This window comes from Schistocerca gregaria, chromosome 1, assembly GCF_023897955.1.
Source record: "Schistocerca gregaria isolate iqSchGreg1 chromosome 1, iqSchGreg1.2, whole genome shotgun sequence".
In the NCBI taxonomy this organism is placed as follows: Eukaryota; Metazoa; Arthropoda; class Insecta; order Orthoptera; family Acrididae; genus Schistocerca; species Schistocerca gregaria.
The window spans coordinates 589,813,211-589,834,975 of record NC_064920.1 but is presented as its reverse complement, the minus strand read 5'-3'; the positions used below and the strand labels follow the sequence as shown (position 1 = coordinate 589,834,975).

The following is a 21,765-nucleotide window of genomic DNA, read 5'->3' as shown; positions in this document are numbered from 1 at the left end:
TGCGACAGCAACACACAGACTGATTGTAAGCAAACTTCTGACTTATAGAAGAGCACGTGGCTAGTCCGTCGGGGAAGGAGAGATATGCATGTGTGACATCGACAACTTTATGGCGCTTCTCTCTAGTAGGGTGATGGAGGGGATATTATCTGTGGCATAATGCATATCTTGCAAGAGGGGCAAGGATGGAGAGGTAGGCACAAGGAAGAATAAAAGGTGAGAGGGGTGGGGGGCGGTGGCACTTTCAGCACTCGGCAAAGCACACACATGCTTGCTGAAGCAATCGTGAAGAAAACGGTTTTTGAAGCACAACTGGTGGCATGTACCAGTAGTATAACACTAAGAATGTGCAAAAACAGATAAAGATAACAGATTGTCAAACACCAAGTACAGAGTGACACCAAATTTGTACATGAAAAGATTTTAACTTTTGTATGACAAAAGTTAGTACAGTACTAGTTTTAAATTTAAAACAGAAATAGGATGACATAGTGCATCTCTGGGTTAAATTTCAGCAAACATAAAATTCAGGAAATGCTGGCCATCTGTTTTAAGAATTTGCTGTCTGCATAAAAATTACAACAGAGTTGTCTCAACACAACTCCGAAATGTAACGGGCGGTAGGTGTGATAAAGAGTACTGCATGGCTTAATATACCATGAAAAATATGTAGGTAAGAAAAAAGTAAGTGTTAATTTCACTGGACACAGGACAGGAAAGTTTTGTAAAGGGAGATTGAAGGGAAGCAGTCAATTCAGCGGATATGAGAGTTAAAACCATGCAATCATTTTGCAGCTTGAAAGAAAACAGGGAAATAAATGCTTCTAAACTGACAGTGGAACTAGCTCATCTGCAGAACAGTGGAACTTTAGTTGCAAATATTAGATGAAAATTTGAAGTATCACAATCCATTGAACAATAAAAGACAAATAGAACAGACACCACAAAGAGTGGCTCCACATTCTTGGTTTGGCCACAAAACGAAACATTCAACAAAGCTGTAGCACTGTAGAAAAACTTTAGTGAGGTGAACCTGATGCATTATTTTGAAAGACAAAACAAAATCCTTGTCAATAAAAGAGACCTACAAATGAAATGCAGTACAACACCAAAATTCTACAATAAAGCTAAATTACAGCAAATTCCTTAATTTGTCACATGACAAAGACCTATACAGTTGTTGGGAGGGGTACTTTTAAACACCTCAAAATCTTCAAAATACCCACATTTTCCAAGTAATACGAATAAATATGTACCTGGGCAATCCTTCTCACAAAAAAATATTAACAGTTACCTGTAACTACTTAATATTTATACTCTATATACTACTCTCAGTATACAGCCCTCAAAACCTGTGCAATAAATGACTTATAAATCAAATGGAAATTACACTTAATTTATGTCACACAAGACAAAGAAGAGGGAGAGAACTGATAGCATGTGGGTATGTGTCTGGCTTATCGCAAGATGACAGCTGTGCCAGTCTACGTGTCTGCACCATGTGGCCTATGCTTCTAGTGTTTACTGGTGACACAGGCTGCAATTTAAACAACTCTAAATGCATTGCCTCAACTGGAAACTCACTGCATGGTAAAATGAATCACAGTTAACTGTTCTACTCTGACCTCTGGGGGTGACAGCATAAAACAGATCATTTAACATGACTGAATCATCTTCTCTCATGCAATTAGCAACATAATTAGCATACAACAGAAATAAAAATCACCTAAAATAACTGGCACAAGAACTCTTTCCTGTACATAATTACCTTGAACCACACAAATGACGGGACATCTTGCCTGCTCACAAATAACCTCAATAAAACAACCTCATCCACATCTTCACCGGAAGTTGTCATGTCCTCACTTAACAAATAACAGGGTGCAACAGATAAATTCTCCATCATCATTCATCACAACTCTTGTTATGGTACATCAGTTACTACATTGTAGATTCTTGCATTGAGTTAACCAGTTCAGCAACTACCACTTACGAAACACAGAAGGCATGGACAGAAAAAAAATACAAGGTCAGGAAAAAGGATGTAGAGAGGTGCTGAAAGAAGAGAAAGAGAAGGCAGAAAAAGTTCATTCCTTTTGTTCTGCAATCTGGCATGCCACACAGCGTCCTACCAATTTTGGCAACACAACTACTAATCGTAAATTACAACTGTGCATGCGCTTGGGGCCTCAAGTTGCCTAGTACCAATAGTAAACTATGGACAATACCAGGATCGTCAAAAGCTAATCGTTTGTCGCTTTTCTTACCAGGCCTAGAAGCAGATTTTGCATCTGTGCCTGGTCTAACTCCCATCAAGATAAAGAGATTTAGTGCACCAATGGTTTTGGAAACTTTGTAGATGTGGGGCAAGGTTCAATTCATTCTAGGTAAAGACACCTCCAAAAACCAGGCAATAACTGCATAAGATGCCAAATTTAACTGTGTACTGTAACTTACTGATCTTATATGGGTGCAAGTGCCTCACTACATATCAACACTTACAGTACAGTCATTCTGTCGTGATGCACAGAATGCGGTGGCTGAAGGCCGTACCTGCGAGGCATCGGGGCGGCTGGCTGCATGGTGGTGAAAGTATGCATCCTGCGTGTTGAGGCCAGGACCCTGACAGAGATAGCAGCAGGGAGTTGACCAGCGATGAACGTGGGCAGCACCGCTGGGCAGCGTGGCAGCAGATGGGCCGTGCAGCTGGGAGACAACAGCTGAGACTGCAACGCGGACATCTAGTCCCCTGTGTGGCAGCAAGGCCTGCCACACTGCACCCAGCGGACTGGTGGCATCAGTGGGCAACGCAAGCAGCAGGAAAGTCACGCCGACTGTGAATAGGGTGCACATGTGCTCCGTGAGCCACAGCACCGGCACGGGGCATGGATGCCGTGCATTTTCTTCACATCTCAGCACCCAGCTCAAAGTTAGGAGGTGTCGACTGAGAAGCTGGTCTGGCTGCGACTGTCAAACGGGGCTGGCGCGCATGCAGCACACAGCTCAGTTTACTCAGTGTGCATGCCTTGATGTGCTGCACTGCATGCAGCCCTGAGCAATGGTGTGTGTGGACACAGCATCTGACATGGTATCATAGCACCCAGGCTTGGCTCACAGAGTAGCAGTGGCGAATACTGTCCGACCACGCAATGTTAAACATGAACCAAAAGTAAACAGCCACCCTATGGAACGAATGATGGGAATGAATCCCACTCCTGACACCAATGTACATGGATAGGGAAGGAGGTAGAAGGTTGTGGCATCCGGCTTATAACGACAATGTACAGGAGGTTGAGCAGTCAGGGTTTGTAAGTGGGCATCCAGGGCTGCCATTAAATGACAGAACAGGCCAACCATCACATAAATAATGCTATATATCACAACATCTCTACCTCTTTCAGATTTGCTGTGGCTTGATTTTCATATCTGGATTGTATTACATTGGAGACTACCACTAGCAGTAGCACAACAATAAAACTGACAATAATTAACTCACTTACCAAGCAATATGTGAGCAGACTGATAATTAATGTCTGGGAAAATATCCATGAGGCGACTTCGATGCAGTGCTAAGACATTAGGATTTACAGTTCCAGGAAATGATGAATCACCAGAGAAGCCACCCTAAGACAAACACAGAAAAGATATTATCAGAAACTGGATCACCACGAATCCAATACAGGTGCAGCGAATTTTATTAAAAATTGTATTTAATATTTTCATTAAGTAGTTCACAGTAACTTGCATACAACACGCAGCTAAACAGTCTAGTAAACACTTAATTTAAAAAGCATGTAAGTTTATATACTTTTTATTGGGTTTGTGAATTCTTCACCACACTGTTCCAGTGTCTTCTTGACTATAATTAATGCTCCAACATATCTTTTGTTCAGCAAGTGACATGCTCACTAACTCAGAAGTAGCTCTTTTCTATGTGATCATGCAGACATTTTATCAAGTTACATCCATTAATGTGTTCATCACAGATATGTAATCATTTCTTTCATTATCTTTGGCTCTTATGAGTGTAATTAGCCCAGTAGTGATAAATTTAAAAATTGACATTATTGCCTGTGGCACTATGTTTGAAGCTCTGTTTACTTACCTTCACACTATAATGGAAGCTGGAAATTGTGAAGGACTGGTCTATGAGTGAGAAAAGAAAATCACTCTGGAAGTAGACAAGTGTTAGAAGACTGAAGTCAATAAAAACAAGTAGGGAAAAATGAACACATCAATTATACTATGTACATATTCATTAATTGTGGAATACTTCATCTTAAAATTGCATCAAAATTCAGATGCTCCAAGAATTCATCCAGTATTTTTAATAACTCCTCCCTGATCAATCACAAGGGAGTGCACTATGCCGACAGCAATGTTGTCATCCTCTGTCCTTTGGGGGACACTGCTGTTTGGTATCACTCAGTGCCACACAGTCAGCATAACTACTCTTCCAGCCATTATCAGCTTTCCATATCTTGGAGCCGCTATTTCTCATTCAAGCAAGCCAGTGGGCATCATGGGGCTCAGTAACCTAATTCCAGTCCTCCCAACTCTGCATGGCAACTTCCTTTTCAGTCCCGTATTATGTACTATCTGGGTACTAAATAATAATAGCAATAATAACTATTATTATTTAGTACCCAGATAGTACATAATATCAGACAGGTTGTTAGATCCTCCATCGGGTGCCTCCCCAGGTGGTGAATAGGGGAAAGCCACCCAGATATGGGTGGTACCAGGGAAATTAAAATACCCAGGGTGGACCAAATACTAACAAGAACCCAAGAAATCCAGACACGTTTGTTTGAAAATCACCCGTACTCTGGTCAGTGTCTGTCAGCTCAGTGAGCTCGGCTGAAAACAATATGAATGAACCAGGCCAAACAACTGAAATACAAGTGAACATGAACTGTGCACGCAATCACAACTTTACCCCAGGTGGTACCCAATCCACCCGCCAAGAGATGGCAACTGGATTTTTGGATTCTGGGGAGTCGAGGCAAGCACAGTGGTGAATGTCAGAATGCTTGGTAAACTTCCCTACAGACAGTAAACATTCATAAGAACACTGAACATCAACACACTCACCCAAACAGAAAAACTACACAACCTCACTCAAGAAACCGACTAACAATGAATCCTCCTCCTTGCTCTTCACGAAAGACAACTGACCGACAATGAAACCATAGACTATGGAAATTACCACATCTTCCAGAGCAAAACACAACATAAAGTTGCGAAAGGTACACCAATCTTTGGCATGGCTTTGTTTGTGCATAGATCTATCATCACCTCTATCAAGGAAATCTCATCCTAAACAATCAACTTATGACAATATGACAGTAAGAAGAATCCCAAAACCATCGAAAAATTCTGGAACCAACTTGAAAAGACCATGAGCAAAACGCGCGATGTGAAAATACTAATGGGAGACTTCAAAATTCAACAGGGCAAGGAAAATATCTATTGAAAAATCAGTGGCAAGAATTTTGCACACAAAAATTCAAACATGAATGGCACACAACTGGTTGATATCTGCCAACAATTTTACCTCAACATTATGTCTACCCACTTCAGAAAACCCACACACAAACAGAAGACGTGGCGTTAAACAATACACCAACTCGGTGAATACTAGGTCAATCACGTAGCAATCTCCCACGCCGACTACAGAACCATTCATGATGTCCAAGTCTGACGGGGTGCGAACATCAATTCCGACCACAACCTTAGACGAATGAAAGTAAAATTTTCTCCAAAGAGAGTTCACCCCAAAAAAGCCCACATCCAGAAGTTTGATGAATCGAAGATTCAGGAAACAAAAACTCCAGAAGAATGGCCAAAGAACTGATCCCACTGCAAAGGAAGGTAAAACACCCCTGGTGGAATTCTGACTGTGATCAAGCCATCATTAACTACCGACTCGTCTTCCAAACATACAACAGCCACAAATCATCAGAAATCCAACAGAACTTCCTCAACATCAGCAAGCAAACAAACAGAACACTCAGGAAAACAATACACAGCATCATCACTCAAAACTCAAATCAATACAGAATAACTTCAGGAACTTCGACAGTGGAAATTTATGAAAGACCTTCGCAAGCAAAATTAAAGGTTCCTCACCACAAAATCTGACTTTCAGAAAACGAGATGGAAAACTTGCACCCACCAACCAAAAAAACTGTGAAGAACTGGCACGGTTGTTTTTCGACCTCCTCAACTGCCCCAAACCACCCGAACATTTAACAACTAGTCCCAGAGCACACAAAACCTAATGCAGAACGACCAACACAAGAAGAAAACCAGCACAACATCGAGAAACTCGAGAACAGAAAGACATCAGGAGAAGATGAAATCATCGCAGAATTACCAAAAAATCTGAGGCCCACGATAACTTCAGGAAATCACACAGATCATGCAAGAAATCGGATAAAGTGAAAGACTCCCACACGACTGGAAATGTGCACTCCTCCATCCACTCCACAAAAAAGGAAACAAATCTAATGTAAATAGCTAGAGAGGAATCTCCCTCCTCTCCTCTCCTCCCTTACAAAATACTCTCCGCCTGCCTTCAACAATGTGAGGATTTAGAGAACACAGATCATGCACTGAACAAATTGTCAACCTGAAATCCACATTAAAAATTCAAGCCACACGAAATCTCCCAACAATTTGCACATTCGTCGACTTCAAGAAAGCCTACGACTCCATCAATTGACAATTCCTCTTTAATATACTATAAGAAAGCAATCTTGACCCAAAAACACGACAACTGATCCAACAAACCCTAACGACACAACTTCCGAAGTCAAGTTCAGCGGAGAAATCTCCCAACCTTTCCTCATCAAAACCAGTATCCGACAGGGTGATGGACTCTCCCCCAACTACACTTCAACATTGTTCTCGATGATATCATCAAAGCATGGGACACAGGATAACATCAATGTCACATGTTTAGCCTTCACTGACGATCACACAATCTTCTCGGAGGATGAACAAACATCAATTTGTCAGATCGAAGTACTCAAAGAATGTGCTGAAAAAGTTGGGCTTCAAATCTCTTCCATAAAAACTGAATTTATGACCACAAAACATGGCAAAACAGAAAATTTGTTCACACAATACAGCAGAATAAACAGAGTCAATCACTTTAAATACATGGGTGAAATCATCAAACCACTGGAACAGACAGATTAGCCCAAAAAGCATGAGAAGTCAAAATGCGAAAAGCATACGGGAAAATTGTGAACACCTGCAGCAAAAGGGGCATGAATATACAGGGTGTTTCAAAAATGACCGGTATATTTGAAACGGCAATACAAACTAAACGAACAGCGATAGAAATACACCGTTTGTTGCAATATGCTTGGGACAACAGTACATTTTCAGGCAGACAAACTTTCGAAATTACAGTAGTTACAATTGTCAACAACAGATGGCGCTGCAGTCTGGGAAACTCTATAGTACGATATTTTCCACATATCCACCATGCGTAGCAATAATATGGCGTAGTCTCTGAATGAAATTACCCGAAACCTTTGACAACGTGCCTGGCAGAATGGCTTCACATGCAGATGAGATGTACTGCTTCAGCTGTTCAATTGTTTCTGGATTCTGGCGGTACACCTGGTCTTTCAAGTGTCCCCACAGAAAGAAGTCACAGGGGTTCATGTCTGACGAATAGGGAGGCCAATCCACGCCGCCTCCTGTATGTTTCTGATAGCCCAAAGCAATCACATGATCATCGAAATATTCATTCAGGAAATTAAAGACGTCGGCTGTGCGATGTGGCCGGGCACCATCTTGCATAAACCACGAGGTGTTTGCAGTGTCGTCTAAGGCAGTTTGTACCGCCACAAATTCACGAAGAATGTCCAGATAGCGTGATGCAGTAATCGTTTCGGATCTGAAAAATGAGCCTATGATTCCTTTGGAAGAAATGGCGGGTCAGACCAGCACTTTTTGAGGATGCAGGGACGATGGGACTGCAACATGGGGCTTTTCGGTTCCCCATATGCGCCAGTTCTGTTTATTGACGAAGCCGTCCAGGTAAAAATAAGCTTCGTCAGTAAACCAAATGCTGCCCACATGCAGATCGCCATCATCAATCCTGTGCACTATATCGTTAGCGAATGTCTCTCGTGCAGCAATGGTAGCGGCGCTGAGAGGTTGCCGTGTTTGAATTTTGTATGGATAGAGATGTAAACTCTGGCGCATGAGACGATACGTGGACGTTGGCGTCATTTGGACCGCAGCTCCAACACGGCGAACGGAAACCTGAGGCCGCTGTTGGATCACCTGCTGCACTAGCTGCGCGTTGCCCTCTGTGATTGCCGTACGCGGTCGCCCTACCTTTCCAGCACGTTCATCCGTCACGTTCCCAGTCCGTTGAAATTTTTCAAACAGATCCTTTATTGTATCGCTTTTCGGTCCTTTGGTTACATTAAACCTCCGTTGAAAACTTCGTCTTGTTGTAACAACACTGTGTTCCAGGCGGTGGAATTCCAACACCAGAAAAATCCTCTGTTCTAAGGAATAAACCATCTTGTCCACAGCACACTTGCACGTTGTGAACAGCACACGCTTACAGCAGAAAGACGACGTACAGAATGGCGCACCCACAGACTGCGTTGTCTTCTATATCTTTCACATCACTTGCAGTGCCATCTGTTGTTGAAAATTGTAACTACTGTAATTTCGAAAGTTTGTCCGCCTGAAAATGTACTGTTGTCCCAAGCATATTGCAACAAACGGTGTATTTCTATCACTGCTCGTTTAGTTTTTATTGCCGTTTCAAATATACCAGTCATTTTTGAAACACCCTGTATATACACACATGAAAAATGTTTTGCATCACCTCGGTTCTGCGAGTTCCAGAACCTGTACAGAAAATTGGAATACAGATTAATATAAACATCATTTCTGCCATTTTTATTGCTTATGAAAACCACACATTGCATGTTGTACCACCATGCAGTGAGACCTTCAAAGGAGGTGGTCCAGATAGCTGTACACACCATACCTCTAATACCCAGCAGCACGTCCCCTTGCACTGATGCATGCCTGTACTCTTCATGGCATACTATCCACAAGTTCATCAAGGCACTGTTGGTCCGTATTGTCCCATTCCTCAATGTCATTTCGGCATTGATCAATCAAGAGAGGTTGGTGGGTCATGTCGTCCACAAACAGTTCTTTTCAATCTATCCTAGGCATGTTCGATGGTTTCATGTTGGAAGAACATGCTGGCCACTCTAGTCGAGCGATGTTCTTATCTTGAAGGAAGTCCTTCACAAGATGTGCACGATGGGGACACGAATTGTCATTCATGAACACGGATGCCTCGCCAATATGGTTGCACTATAGATCGGAGGATGGCATTCACATATCGTACAGCTGTTACGGCACCTTCCATGATCACCAGTGGCATACGTTGGCCCCACATAATGCCGCCTCAAAGCAGCAGGGAACCTCCTCCTTGCTGCACTCACTGGACAGTGTGTCTAAGGCATTCAGCCTAACCAGTTTGCCTACAAACATGTCTCCGATGATTGTCTGGATGCAGAGACGCACCTCGCCAAGGACATCAGGAGTGAAGTTGCACATCATGCAGCCTATTGTACACAGTCTGAGTCATAACACGACATCCTGTGGGTGCACGAAAAGCATTATTCAACATGGTGGCATTGCTGTCAGGGATCCTCCGAGCCATAATCCCTAGGTAGTCGTCATCCACTGCAGTAGTTGTCCTTGGGCGGCCTGAGCAAGCCATGTTATCAACAGTTCCTGTATCTCCTCCAAGTCCGAACAACATTGCTTTCGTTCACTCTGAGCCACCTGGGCACTTCCCTTGTTGAGAGCCCTTTCTGGCACACAAGTACCAATGTGATGTGATCGAACTGCAATATTGACCGTCTACGTATGGTTGAACTACAGACAACATGAGACGTGTACATCTTTCCTAGTGGAATGACTAGAACTGATCAGTTGTCAGACCACCTCCGTCTAATAGGTTACATTTTTGGGCAGGTTTAGTGACATCTCTGAACAGTCAAAGGGACTGTGTCTGTGATACAATATCTGGAGTTCTGGGAACTGGGGCGATGCAAAACATTTTTTGATTTTGTGTGTGTGTGTGTGTGTGTGTGTCTATATAAATGACCCTAAACCTCAATTACAAAGGGGATCTTGACAAAATAAAAAAAGTTGAAAGGAAAATCATTCACAAAATCCTGTGTCCAAAGGTCACTGACAAAGGATATCAGCTACATTCAAAAACAGCAGTAAAAAAATACTCCAACATTGAAACAGACTTCCACAAACGACGACTGAAATCCTATGGACACATTATGAGACTCGATGACAGCAGATTAACAAAGTAAATTCTAATGTACTCCGAGAAAATAAAATTGACAACAGTCTGGATCAAATTCAAACTGATCTCAAAAATGCCAACATCACATCCACAGACATCACAGATCAAAAAATCTTCCGGCAGAAGATCCACTAATGGGAAGTTCCGTCAGGAGAAAAACCCAGAAGATCTACGGGAAAATTGATGGAAGAACATCAAGCTAAACATAGCAAGAGGATGAAACAATTCTGGAAGGACAAGAAAAATAGCAACCACAGATCGTAGTTTGCTTTGTGTGATCCTCTATGAGTCTAAACAATTTAAATAAAAAAATAATAATACTTTATTCAACAGTGAATGACTCATTGCATATGTATCAAAGCAGGTTACAATTCTCCATACATAGCACAATAATACATTCTTCTGAAGATGTCACTGATTAACAAAATGATCAAATTACAAATAAAATGGTTTGCTTAACACTGTGAATGAGCGTATGGTTTTGTTGGCCAGGAGGCCCCATCTAGAAAGTTCGGCGACTGAGTGCAAGTCTTACTGCAGTTGACGTCACATTGGGTGACTTGCATGCGGTGACGAGGATGAAATGACAAGAACAACACAACACCCAGTCCATGAATGGAGAAAATCTCCATCCTGGCTGGGAATTGAATATGGGCCCACTGCAAGGGAGCCACAGGCGTTACCACTCAGCTAAGCAGGCGGACTGCTTAACACTATTTACATTTTTATTTTTTCACAGCACTTCTTATTCTGCAAATAAGTATGGTTTTAATGTGTAAAATGGATTTGTAACAGGAATTTCTTTAGCTGAAATCTAAGCTTTGTTGTGGGTAGTGTATTAACTTTACTGGACAGTGCATTGGCTAACTTTAAACCCACATACTGTGGACCCTTTTCATAAAGTGCTCATCTGTCGCTGCTAATGTAACTTTTTTCTTTATTTCTGGTATTGTACTGATACAAATTGGAACAAATGTTGGGCTGCAGTCTTTTAACAAATAAAACGGCCTTTAGAATGTACATGTTTACTACGGTTAGTACATCAGTTCTTGGGAACAAGCCACGGCATTATTCCTTATATTTTGCTCCACAGATGAGTCTTCTGAAGCAGCAATAGCTTATTTAGATTTGCCTTGGTTGTTGCTCCTAATATTTCCATACAATTTAAAAATATGTATCCAGTCACAATCTTTTAATCAGGTCTATGTGCTCAGAAAAGAAACGATTTTATTGTGTTCTGTAAAACTCCCTTGGACAATACAGAAATGCTGAAATGACAAATTATAGCAACAGAAAGAAATTACAATTTCATGTATCGAACTGCAGAATAGTAGCTCTAGGAAACAAGCAAGAAATTACTTTTCAGCCCAGTGTAGGCATTTCAGCTTTTGCAGAGGCAAATAGCATTTGGCGTACGAGGACTGTTGCTTCAACATTAACATGTAGTGACACTTCTGCAAAATAATGTCTTCCGTTAGAACTTGACGTCCATGTAATGTGATAGCACAATATCTTTGATACAGATTTTGTGGCATAGAATGTCAAAGTATTAGAAGTTGTATGACCAGCAACTGTCTCCGTCATAAAACCATTGCTGTCCATGCCTTTAAATAAAGTTATTAGCGTACTTAAAGACATTAAGAACATTTATTACTTTTGTGGTGGTTCAGCCGTTCAATATAAGAATTTCAAAAATTTCAATTTGATCTGTCCAAGACAAAATTTTAGAACTGTTTAACCAAAAATGGAACTGACTCTGCAGAACTTTTGTTTTGAAAATTTACTGTGTTGTTTATTGTACTTGTTTTTAGGGCATGTGTTACATAAATGTTTGGAACTGATTTACATACTGGAATAAAAAAAATTAATTATGGTATTTAAAGAGCAAAAATTTCACTTTTCAGTCTTCTCGAAGTGCTAAAATAATAACTTTTGAAACGTATTCTTACTCATCATAATGCAAGATCCAGAAATTAAACAGTATAGCTTTGAAACCCCCCATGAACCACGGACCTTGCCGTTGGTGGGAGGGCTTGCGTGCCTCAGCGATACAGATAGCTGTACCGTAGGTACAACCACAACAGAGGGGTATCTGTTGAGAGGCCAGACAAACATGTGGTTCCTGAAGAGGGGCAGCAGCCTTTTCAGTAGTTGCAAGGGCAACAGTCTGGATGATTGACTGATCTGGCCTTGTAATAATAACCAAAACGTCCTTGCTGTTGTGGTACTGCGAACGGCTGAAAGCAAGTGGAAACTAGGGCCGTAATTTTTCCCGAGGCCATGCAGCTTTACTGTATGATTAAATGATGATGGCATCCTCTTGGGTAAAATATTCTGGAGGTAAAATAGTCCCCCATTCGGATCTCCAGGCGGGTACTACTCAAGAGGATGTCGTTATCAGGAGAAAGAAAACTGGCGTTCTACGGATCGGAGCGTGGAATGTCAGATCCCTTAATCAGGCAGGTAGGTTAGAAAATTTAAAAGGGGAAATGGATAGGTTAAAGTTAGATATAGTGGGAATTAGTGAAGTTTGGTGGCAGGAGGAACAAGACTTTTGGTCAGGTGACTACAGGGTTATAAACACAAAATCAAATAGGGGTAATGCAGGAGTAGGTTTAATAATGAACAGAAAAATAGGAATGCGGGTAAGCTACTACAAACAGCATAGTGAACGCATTCTTGTGGCCAAGATAGATACGAAGCCCACGCCTACTACAGTAGTACAAGTTTATATGCCAACTAGCTCTGCAGACGACAAAGAAATTGAAGAAATGTATGATGAAATACAAGAAATTATTCAGATAGTGAAGGGAGACGAAAATTTAATAGTCATGGGTGACTGGAATTCGGTAGTAGGAAAAGGGAGAGAAGGAAACGTAGTAGGTGAATATGGACTGGGGCAAAGAAATGAAAGAGGAAGCCGCCTGGTAGAATTTTGTACAGAGCACAACTTAATCATAGCTAACACTTGGTTCAAGAATCATGAAAGAAGGTTGTATACATGGAAGAACCCTGGAGATACTAAAAGGTATCAGATAGATTATATAATGGTAAGACAGAGATTTAGGAACCAGGTTTTAAATTGTAAGACATTTCCAGGGACAGATGTGGACTCTGACCACAATCTATTGGTTATGACCTGTAGATTAAAACTGAAGAAACTGCAGAAAGATGGGAATTTAAGGAGATGGGACCTGGATAAACTGAAAGAACCAGAGGTTGTACAGAGTTTCAGGGAGAGCATAAGGGAGCAATTGACAGGAATGGGGGAAAGAAATACAGTAGAAGAAGAATGGGTAGCGTTGAGGGATGTAGTAGTGAAGGCAGCAGAGGATGAAGTAGGTAAAAAGATGAGGGCTAGTAGAAATCCTTGGGTGACAGAAGAAATATTGAATTTAATTGATGAAAGGAGGAAATATAAAAATGCAGTAAATGAAGCAAGCAAAAAGGAATACAGACGTCTCAACAGGAAGTGCAAGATGGCTAAGCAGGGATGGCTAGAGGACAAATGTAAGGATGTAGAGGCTTATCTCACTAGGGGTAAGATAGATACTGCCTACAGAAAAATTAAAGAGACCTTTGGAGATAAGAGAACCACTTGTATGATGAACATCAAGAGCTCAGATGGAAATCCAGTTCTAAGCAAAGAAGGGAAAGCAGAAAGGTGGAAGGAGTATATAGAGGGTCTATATAAGGGCGATATACTTGAGGACAATATTATTGATAATGGAAGAGGATGTAGATGAAGATGAAATGGGAGATATGATATTGTGTGAAGAGTTTGACAGAGCTCTGAAAGACCTGAGTCGAAACAAGGACCCCGGAGTAGACAACATTCCATTGGAACTACTGAAAGCCTTGGGAGAGCCAGTCCTGACAAAACTCTACCATCTGGTGAGCAAGATGTATGAAACAGGCGAAATACCCTCAGACTTCAAGTACAATATAGTAATTCCAATCCCGAAGAAAGCAGGTGCTGACAGATGTGAAAATTACCGAACTATCAGTTTAATAAATCACAGCTGCAAAATACTAACATGAATTCTTTACAGACGAATGGAAAAACTAGTAGAAGCTGACGTCGGGGAAGATCAGTTTGGATTCTGTAGAGACACTGGAACACGTGAGGCAATACTGACCTTACGACTTATCTTAGAAGAAAGATTAAGGAAAGGCAAACCTACGTTCCTAGTATTTGTAGACTTAGAGAAAGCTTTTGACAATGTTGACTGGAATACTCTCTTTCAAATTCTAAAGGTGGCAGGGGTAAAAAAAAGTGAGCGAAAGGCTATTTACAATTTGTACAGAAACCAGATGGCAGATATAAGGGTCAAGGGACATGAAAGGGAAGCAGTGGTTGGGAAAGGAGTGAGACAGGGTTGTAGCCTCTCCCCGATGTTATTCAATCTGTATATTGAGCAAGACGTAAAGGAAACAAAAGAAAAATTCGGAGTAGGTATTAAAATCCATGGAGAAGAAATAAAAACTTTGAGGTTCGCTGATGATATTGTAATTCTGTCAGAGACAGCAGAGGACTTGGAAGAGCAGTTGAATGGAATGGACCGTCTCTTGAAAGGAGGATATAAGATGAACATCAACAAAACCAAAACGAGGATAATGGAATGTAGTCGAATTAAGTCGGGTGATGCTGAGGGAATTAGATTAGGAAATGAGACACTTAATGTAGTAAAGGAGTTTTACTATTTGGGGAGCAAAATAACTGATGATGGTTGAAGTAGAGAGGATATAAAATGTAGACTGGCAATGGCAAGGAAAGTGTTTCTGAAGAAGAGAAATTTGTTAACATCGAGTATTGATTTAAGTGTCAGGAGGTCATTTCTGAAAGTATTTGTATGGAGTGTAGCCATGTATGGAAGTGAAACATGGACGATAAATAGTTTGGACAGGAAGAGAATAGAGGCTTTCGAAATGTGGTGCTACAGAAGAATGCTGAAGATTAGATGGGTAGATCACATAACTAATGAGGAAGTATTGAATAGGATTGGGGAGAAGAGAAATTTGTGGCACAACTTGACTAGAAGAAGGGATCGGTTGGTAGGACATGTTCTGAGGCATCAAGGGATCACCAATTTAGTATTGAAGGGCAGCGTGGAGGGCAAAAATCGTAGAGGTAGACCAAGAGATGAATGCAATAAGCAGATTCAGAAGGATGTAGGTTGCAGTAGGTACTGGGAGATGAAGAAAAAAAAAATGGCTCTGAGCACTATGGGACTCAACTGCTATGGTCATCAGTCCCCTAGAACTTAGAACTACTTAAACCTAACTAACCTAGGGACATCACACACATCCATGCCCGAGGCAGGATTCAAACCTGCGACCGTAGCAGTCGCACGGTTCCGGACTGCACGCCTAGAACCGCGAGACCACCGCGGCCGGCGGGAGATGAAGAAGCTTGCACAGGATAGAGTAGCACGGAGAGTTGCATCAAACCAGTCTCAGGACTGAAGACCACAACAACAACAACAGTTTTGAAAGCTTAAAGCAGCTCTTTCCAGCTTGGTAAGAAAAAAAGAATTGAACAAGACACAGTTGAGATATTGCTCCCCCCCCCCCCCCCCACCCCCCAAATAACCTAAAATTTGCAGGTAGAAAATTTTGGCCAACTTTGCAGATGTGTATCTTTTCGTCTAGGCATCCAGTGTTAATTAAATTTGATTCATATATAGGCATCATCGGTAGGAATAACCCTCTGAAGTTTTGATGTGATTGGTTCATATGCAAAGTAGCAGTGGTCGGTCAAACCTTGGCTCTCAGAATAGCGTGACAAATTTTTTAGCCACTTTACAATTTAGAGGCTTTTATCTATATTTAGGTGTGGCTGCATCCCTAAATTCTGCCACTGTGTGATTCAGCATGATAAGGTGCCTATGTATATTAAAGCAAATGACCAAATGTCTGCCAGAACTTTTAAAAAACCTAGCAAACATGGCACATTTGCAGCTTTGTATGTGATGCGAAGGTGATTTTGGAAATGGTCAAGTGGGGACCTGTGCAATGAACCAATAGTATAGCAGAATGGTTCACATACAATAAGTTAAACATAAATGAAGGAAAAACTGTAGCACTCAACTTCCATAATGCCAGGGAAACATATTCAAAAAAATATAAATATCCAGCTGTCAAACAAAGATGCAAATAGGGTTGACCTGACAGTTTCTTGGGTTCAGGATCCAGGCAAATGACAGGTGGAGAACTCATACTGATAATATCAGCAAAAAATTGAACACATCCTGCTATGTGATGAGGGCCCTTGAAAGCTGCTGTAACAAAGTTTGTCTAGAAAGTGGGTACTATGCATGTGTCTAACCAATTCTGAAGTATGGAGTCATTTTCTGGAGAGCTTCTCCAAACACCACCAAACTATTTAGAATCCAAAAATGTATCGTAGAAGGTCAGAAAATCTTGCAAGCCACTCTTCAGAAAACTACAAATCCTCCCACTTTCATACAGTTATATCTATGAAACCATAATATTTATACAGCAATATGTGACTGAAAATCCTGCACTCTTCCTCAAAAATGAAGATGTACACACTCAAAACACAAGGCAAAAGATGCATCTCCACATGCACCATATAAAAAGTAAGCTCTGTCAAAATGGATATTCAGAAAACTACCAAGTAACATACAATCGATAAATAACACAGCTGGGTTCAAAGCTGCAGTAAAGGCATAAGATAAGAGCACATATGGTTGACATGTCACCCTAAAGTTGACATACAGTTTTAAAATGTTTGAAATAAGGAAATGAAGTAATATAGAAGGCTGTGCCTTTAACATACATTGTTTAACCATGGTATCTACAAAGTTACGGAGAAAGCATCATGGTTTTCGGAGGGAAAAGCCACATTTGTTATAACCTGCACTACAGACAGAAGCAAGAAGCAAACCTTAAGGAAATTGCAAGCAGGTAAGTTTCATTCAGTGTGTCGCAACTTTTTTCTGTATATGTTAGATTAATTTTAATTCTTTTGGGTTACTGAAAAGACTTTATTATTGCCTTTGTTTTGTTAAGTGTGGGATAATATTATTACTTTAAGCTTTCACATGTATGTCAACTATTGCAACTATTAGCATAATCTTAAATATGACAGGGGTGTCAACATAAGGTTTCCTATTACAACCTGAGTTGTAGAATGTATCTGAAAGTATCTTCAATGCTGTTCATAATGATATTAGTTTTATTAAGCTATGTCACTTACAACCCACAATTGACATAGGGTGTCAGCTTTACGTATTCAAGTGTCTAATTTGGGAGTGTTACCCGATAATTTTAAATCTTTTATTTTCTAACATCATCAGTATTCTAAATAATTGTTATTTTTAACTGTTTTTTCCTGAAACAAGGGTCCAAAGAAGTATCAGCAATACTCGCAAGAGTCTTTGATAGTGGCCATTGATGCAGTGAACCACGGAATGAGCTATTCTATTACAAATGGAAATGGGAGATTCTACAGCATTTTCAGCAGATCAGGAAAATTTGCTAGCTGAATGGGTAATAAATACGGAGAAAAGAGGGTTTCCAGTTTCGAAATATACATTATTGTATTCTGCTAGAATATTGGCTGAAAAATTAAAGCTTAAATTGAGTCTTTTCCCAGTAAGAAATGGTACAATGGCTTTATGCAACAACATCACAATTTAAGCTCAAGAATTTTGCAAAATTTAACTACAAACCAAAGAAATGTCACTCAAGATAATATAAAATTTTGGTTTAAGAGGAGGTTCATAGTTATTTTGGGGAGAGGGGGCTAATTTCAGTGTTTGAGGACCCAAGTAGAGTTTTTAATGGGGACGAAACTTCCTTCTTCCTCAATCCAAAGGGTGGAAAGGTTCTGGTGAATGAGGATCGAAGACAGTGTATCAAGGAACTGAAAATGATGAAATGGAGAACATCACAAGACTCATTATGGGAAATGCTGTTGGGGAACTTGTTCCACCAATGATTGTATTTAGGTAAATAGTTTCACCTGTTTAGAAATTTTTGTATTTGTATTCTCTAGCAAGCCTAGTTTACATTCTGAACATTTTCTTTCAGGTACACCAGAATACCAGCGACTTTAGCCACAGCAGTACCAAAGGAATGGGCCAATGGGCGTTCAGAAAGTGGGTGGATGAACCACGAAAACTTCTATGAGTATACTGCCAACATTTTCTACCCATGGTTGGTAAAGAAAGGATATCAGTTCCCAATTGTTGGATGGTCATACATCACACGTCACTGCCCCGGAGTCAGTTTTGTGCAGAGAAGGGCATTGAAATAATGGCCTTACATCCAAATGCAACACACATTTTCCAACCTATGGATGTTGCAGTGTTCTGTACTCTAAAAATGTCTTGGAAGCAAAAAGTGCAAGAATCGCACATGGAGCATGGACACTTAAATAAACAAAACTTCGCACACATGCTCAGTTAGTTCTAGATGGTATATTGCCCGAGATCCTTCAGAATGGGTTCCATAAATATGGATAATTTCCCTGTAATGCAGAAGCTGTTGTAGTTCCAGAATTAGATGTAAATGAGCCACAAGTGGCAACAACAACAACAACAGCAATCCCAAAGTCCCAGTTGAAAAAGCACGTAGCTTGGCTCGAAGATCAAATTGGACCAGAGAGACTACGAACTTTTGTGGAAAATAAGGGAGACTGGGCAGGTTGTGCAGAAGATTTGTACCTTTACAACCCTTGGAAGAAAGTAAGTCAATAAGCTATACATGACTTGTCTCAGCAAGCAACATCACCAGCACCAACATCTGCACCACAGGATGCCTTGCCGAGCTTGCCTCAGTTTTCATCAGCAGAACAACCTCAACTTCCAGAAGTGGGAAATACAACACAGTCACAAAAATGAGCCAAAACTATCATATAGTGTAGGATTTGTACCATCGCCCTTTAAAAGAGCTTTTGTTTTGGTCTAGTCATACTGCTTCAACTAAAGTAAAGAGAAAGAGAGAAAAAAATTCCAGCTGTTGTCACATCTCCTCAAATGATAGAGTACTTCCGTAAAAAGGAGGAAATGAAACTAGAAATGGAGAAACAAGAAAGGAAGAAGGATAGAGAGGACAAGAAAATTATTCAACAAAAGAAGAGGGAAGAAAGACTAGCCAAGAAAGGGAAAAATAAAGTGGTGGTGTCCGATTCAGACACTTCTGATGAGAGTGAAGTTCCATTAATGAACAGTGACTCAGAATTGTATGAACAAGATTCTGACGAAATGTCATTAGAAACTACCAGTGAAAAGAATGTGAAAGAAGGGGATTTTATCATTGCAAAATTTGTTGGAGGAAAAAAAAAAAAAATTATGTCGTCAATCTTCAGTTACCTTTGCGTTGCTCCAGAGGTGTCAATATATCTGATAAAAGTTATAGGGCTGAAAAGTATTGATATAAGTAAGACTGAGTTTTTAGCAAATGAAACTGATATTTCCTTTATCTCACACCATCAATTGATTTTGTAGAGGTGCATCTACTATTAGTGATGGGGGAAAGGATCCAATATGTTTTCAAAAAGTTGCTTAATGTAAAAGAAAAGTAGGTCATACATTGGTTTCTGACATTCTTTTGTAAACATCAATTTTAAGCAGTAAGCTCCATTTTGCATTTTCAGTTACTTTTACTCGTCTGTTGAAAGATAATCAATAATTTGGTAAGGAATGTTAATTTTTGAGGACTATTTTTACATGTATTTCATAAGATTTACACCTACTGCAAATGTTTGCAGTTAAACTTAAATAATAAAAAAATATTTGGTGTGACTAGCATTGCAGTTTTCTGTCCATCCTTGTCTAATTTTGGGGATATGGGAGTTATGTCAACTACAGGTGCCAAAATTGTCAACTTTAGGAACACAGTCATTTTACAATTTCATTTTTACAAGACATGATATTTTTGGTGAAAGCTGAGACTCTGAAGTTCCAGAAAATAATTTTAGAACCCATAACTATTTAATAGCATTGCTGTAATATTAAAAAGTAGGAAAAAATTCTCTTAATGTGTCGACTACAGGTGCTCTTACCATATCTAATTGATCATTGCTTCTACGGTATGAAAGAGTATTTTTATAAATAATATTGTGCCAATATGAATAATAATGCACCAGTTTCATCCACTGAAACCATAGTAACATTGTAACCACTGAACAAATACAAATAATTTACCAACAATAACTAGTGTCATCACAAGAGAGTACTGATGTTAAAATGACAGAAACAATGTTGTGTTAAATGAAGTCCCACACCTTATGTACATTCTATATACCAACAAAGTCTCATGGACAAATAAATAAATACCCACGTACCAAATATGACTAAATTCCGAAAGTGGTTACCTTAGGATCCACCAAAGTATTTGTGACCCATACTTGAAATGCCAGAAATGAGGTACATTTCTTTGATTAACTAGAACTACAGTACTGACAGTAATTTTACAAGTGTATAATGCCAACGTTATCATCAGGTACAGAGGTACATGCTGTTGGTTGCAAAACGGGACACTGGCATGGCAAGGCACAGTATATACAGTTCTGTATAGTTAATGGCACAACACCATTGATAATTATAGAGTAACGGAAGTCTGTAGCTGTAGCAGAATACTCCAAATTTTTGTGTATGTGTAGTGACAAGAGATCCACTGGAGTTATAACATTTTAGGGTAATTAATCAATAAGGAAATAAAGTAATCATTGCATAAAGCATGTAAGCTGAATAATAGTAAAGCAGCAGCAATGTGCACAGGTTCAACACTAGGAGAAAGATTGAATCTTCACGGCCTTCAATTGAATCTAACTTTGACACAGAAAGGGGTGAATTATGCAGCCACAAAAATCGTTTATCTCTTACCAAATAGCATCAAAAGTCTGACAGAGAGCCAACCAACATGTAAAAGCAAATTAAAATAATTTCTGAATGACAGCTCGTTATTCAATAGATGCATTTTTAGATACAAATCAGTAATCGTACAAACACAAAAACTAACTAACTTGAATTAAGGCATGTAAAGAAAACTTTTGTTAAACTGACGTGTTACATATCATTTTGAAGTCGTCATATTCATGACCTTTGGTACAATTATTAATCTGATCTGAACATGTTAATACGGGTGAAGTCACGAAGTCTTGGAGAGCCAGTAAAATGGACAGCACAATAAGGTCATTTGTCACTGCAATAATAAACTGTTCCTGGACAATAAAAACAATTCTTAAAGTAACACGAGTAATGCCCTATCTAACTGCATAAAACTGGAAAAGACCAATCAGGCAGATGCGAACAGGGAGTGATCAGTGTGTTCGATCTTTTTCTGTTATTATGCCCACGAAAATGTCATCAGGAGCTACAACACTGCAGAGGAATTCCTTTTAAGTGCTT

General features: G+C 40.0%; 1 protein-coding gene across 1 annotated transcript in view; it reads right to left on the bottom strand.

The window, feature by feature from the left end:
* LOC126299337 (uncharacterized) overlaps window positions 1-21,765 on the bottom strand; it is a 51,357-nt gene that overhangs the window by 28,365 nt on the left and 1,227 nt on the right. Inside the window, exon 2 of the mRNA XM_049991214.1 lies at window positions 3,501-3,624. Within this exon, the coding sequence (XP_049847171.1) occupies window positions 3,501-3,624 (124 nt within the window). The remainder of the gene's footprint in view (window positions 1-3,500; window positions 3,625-21,765) is intronic.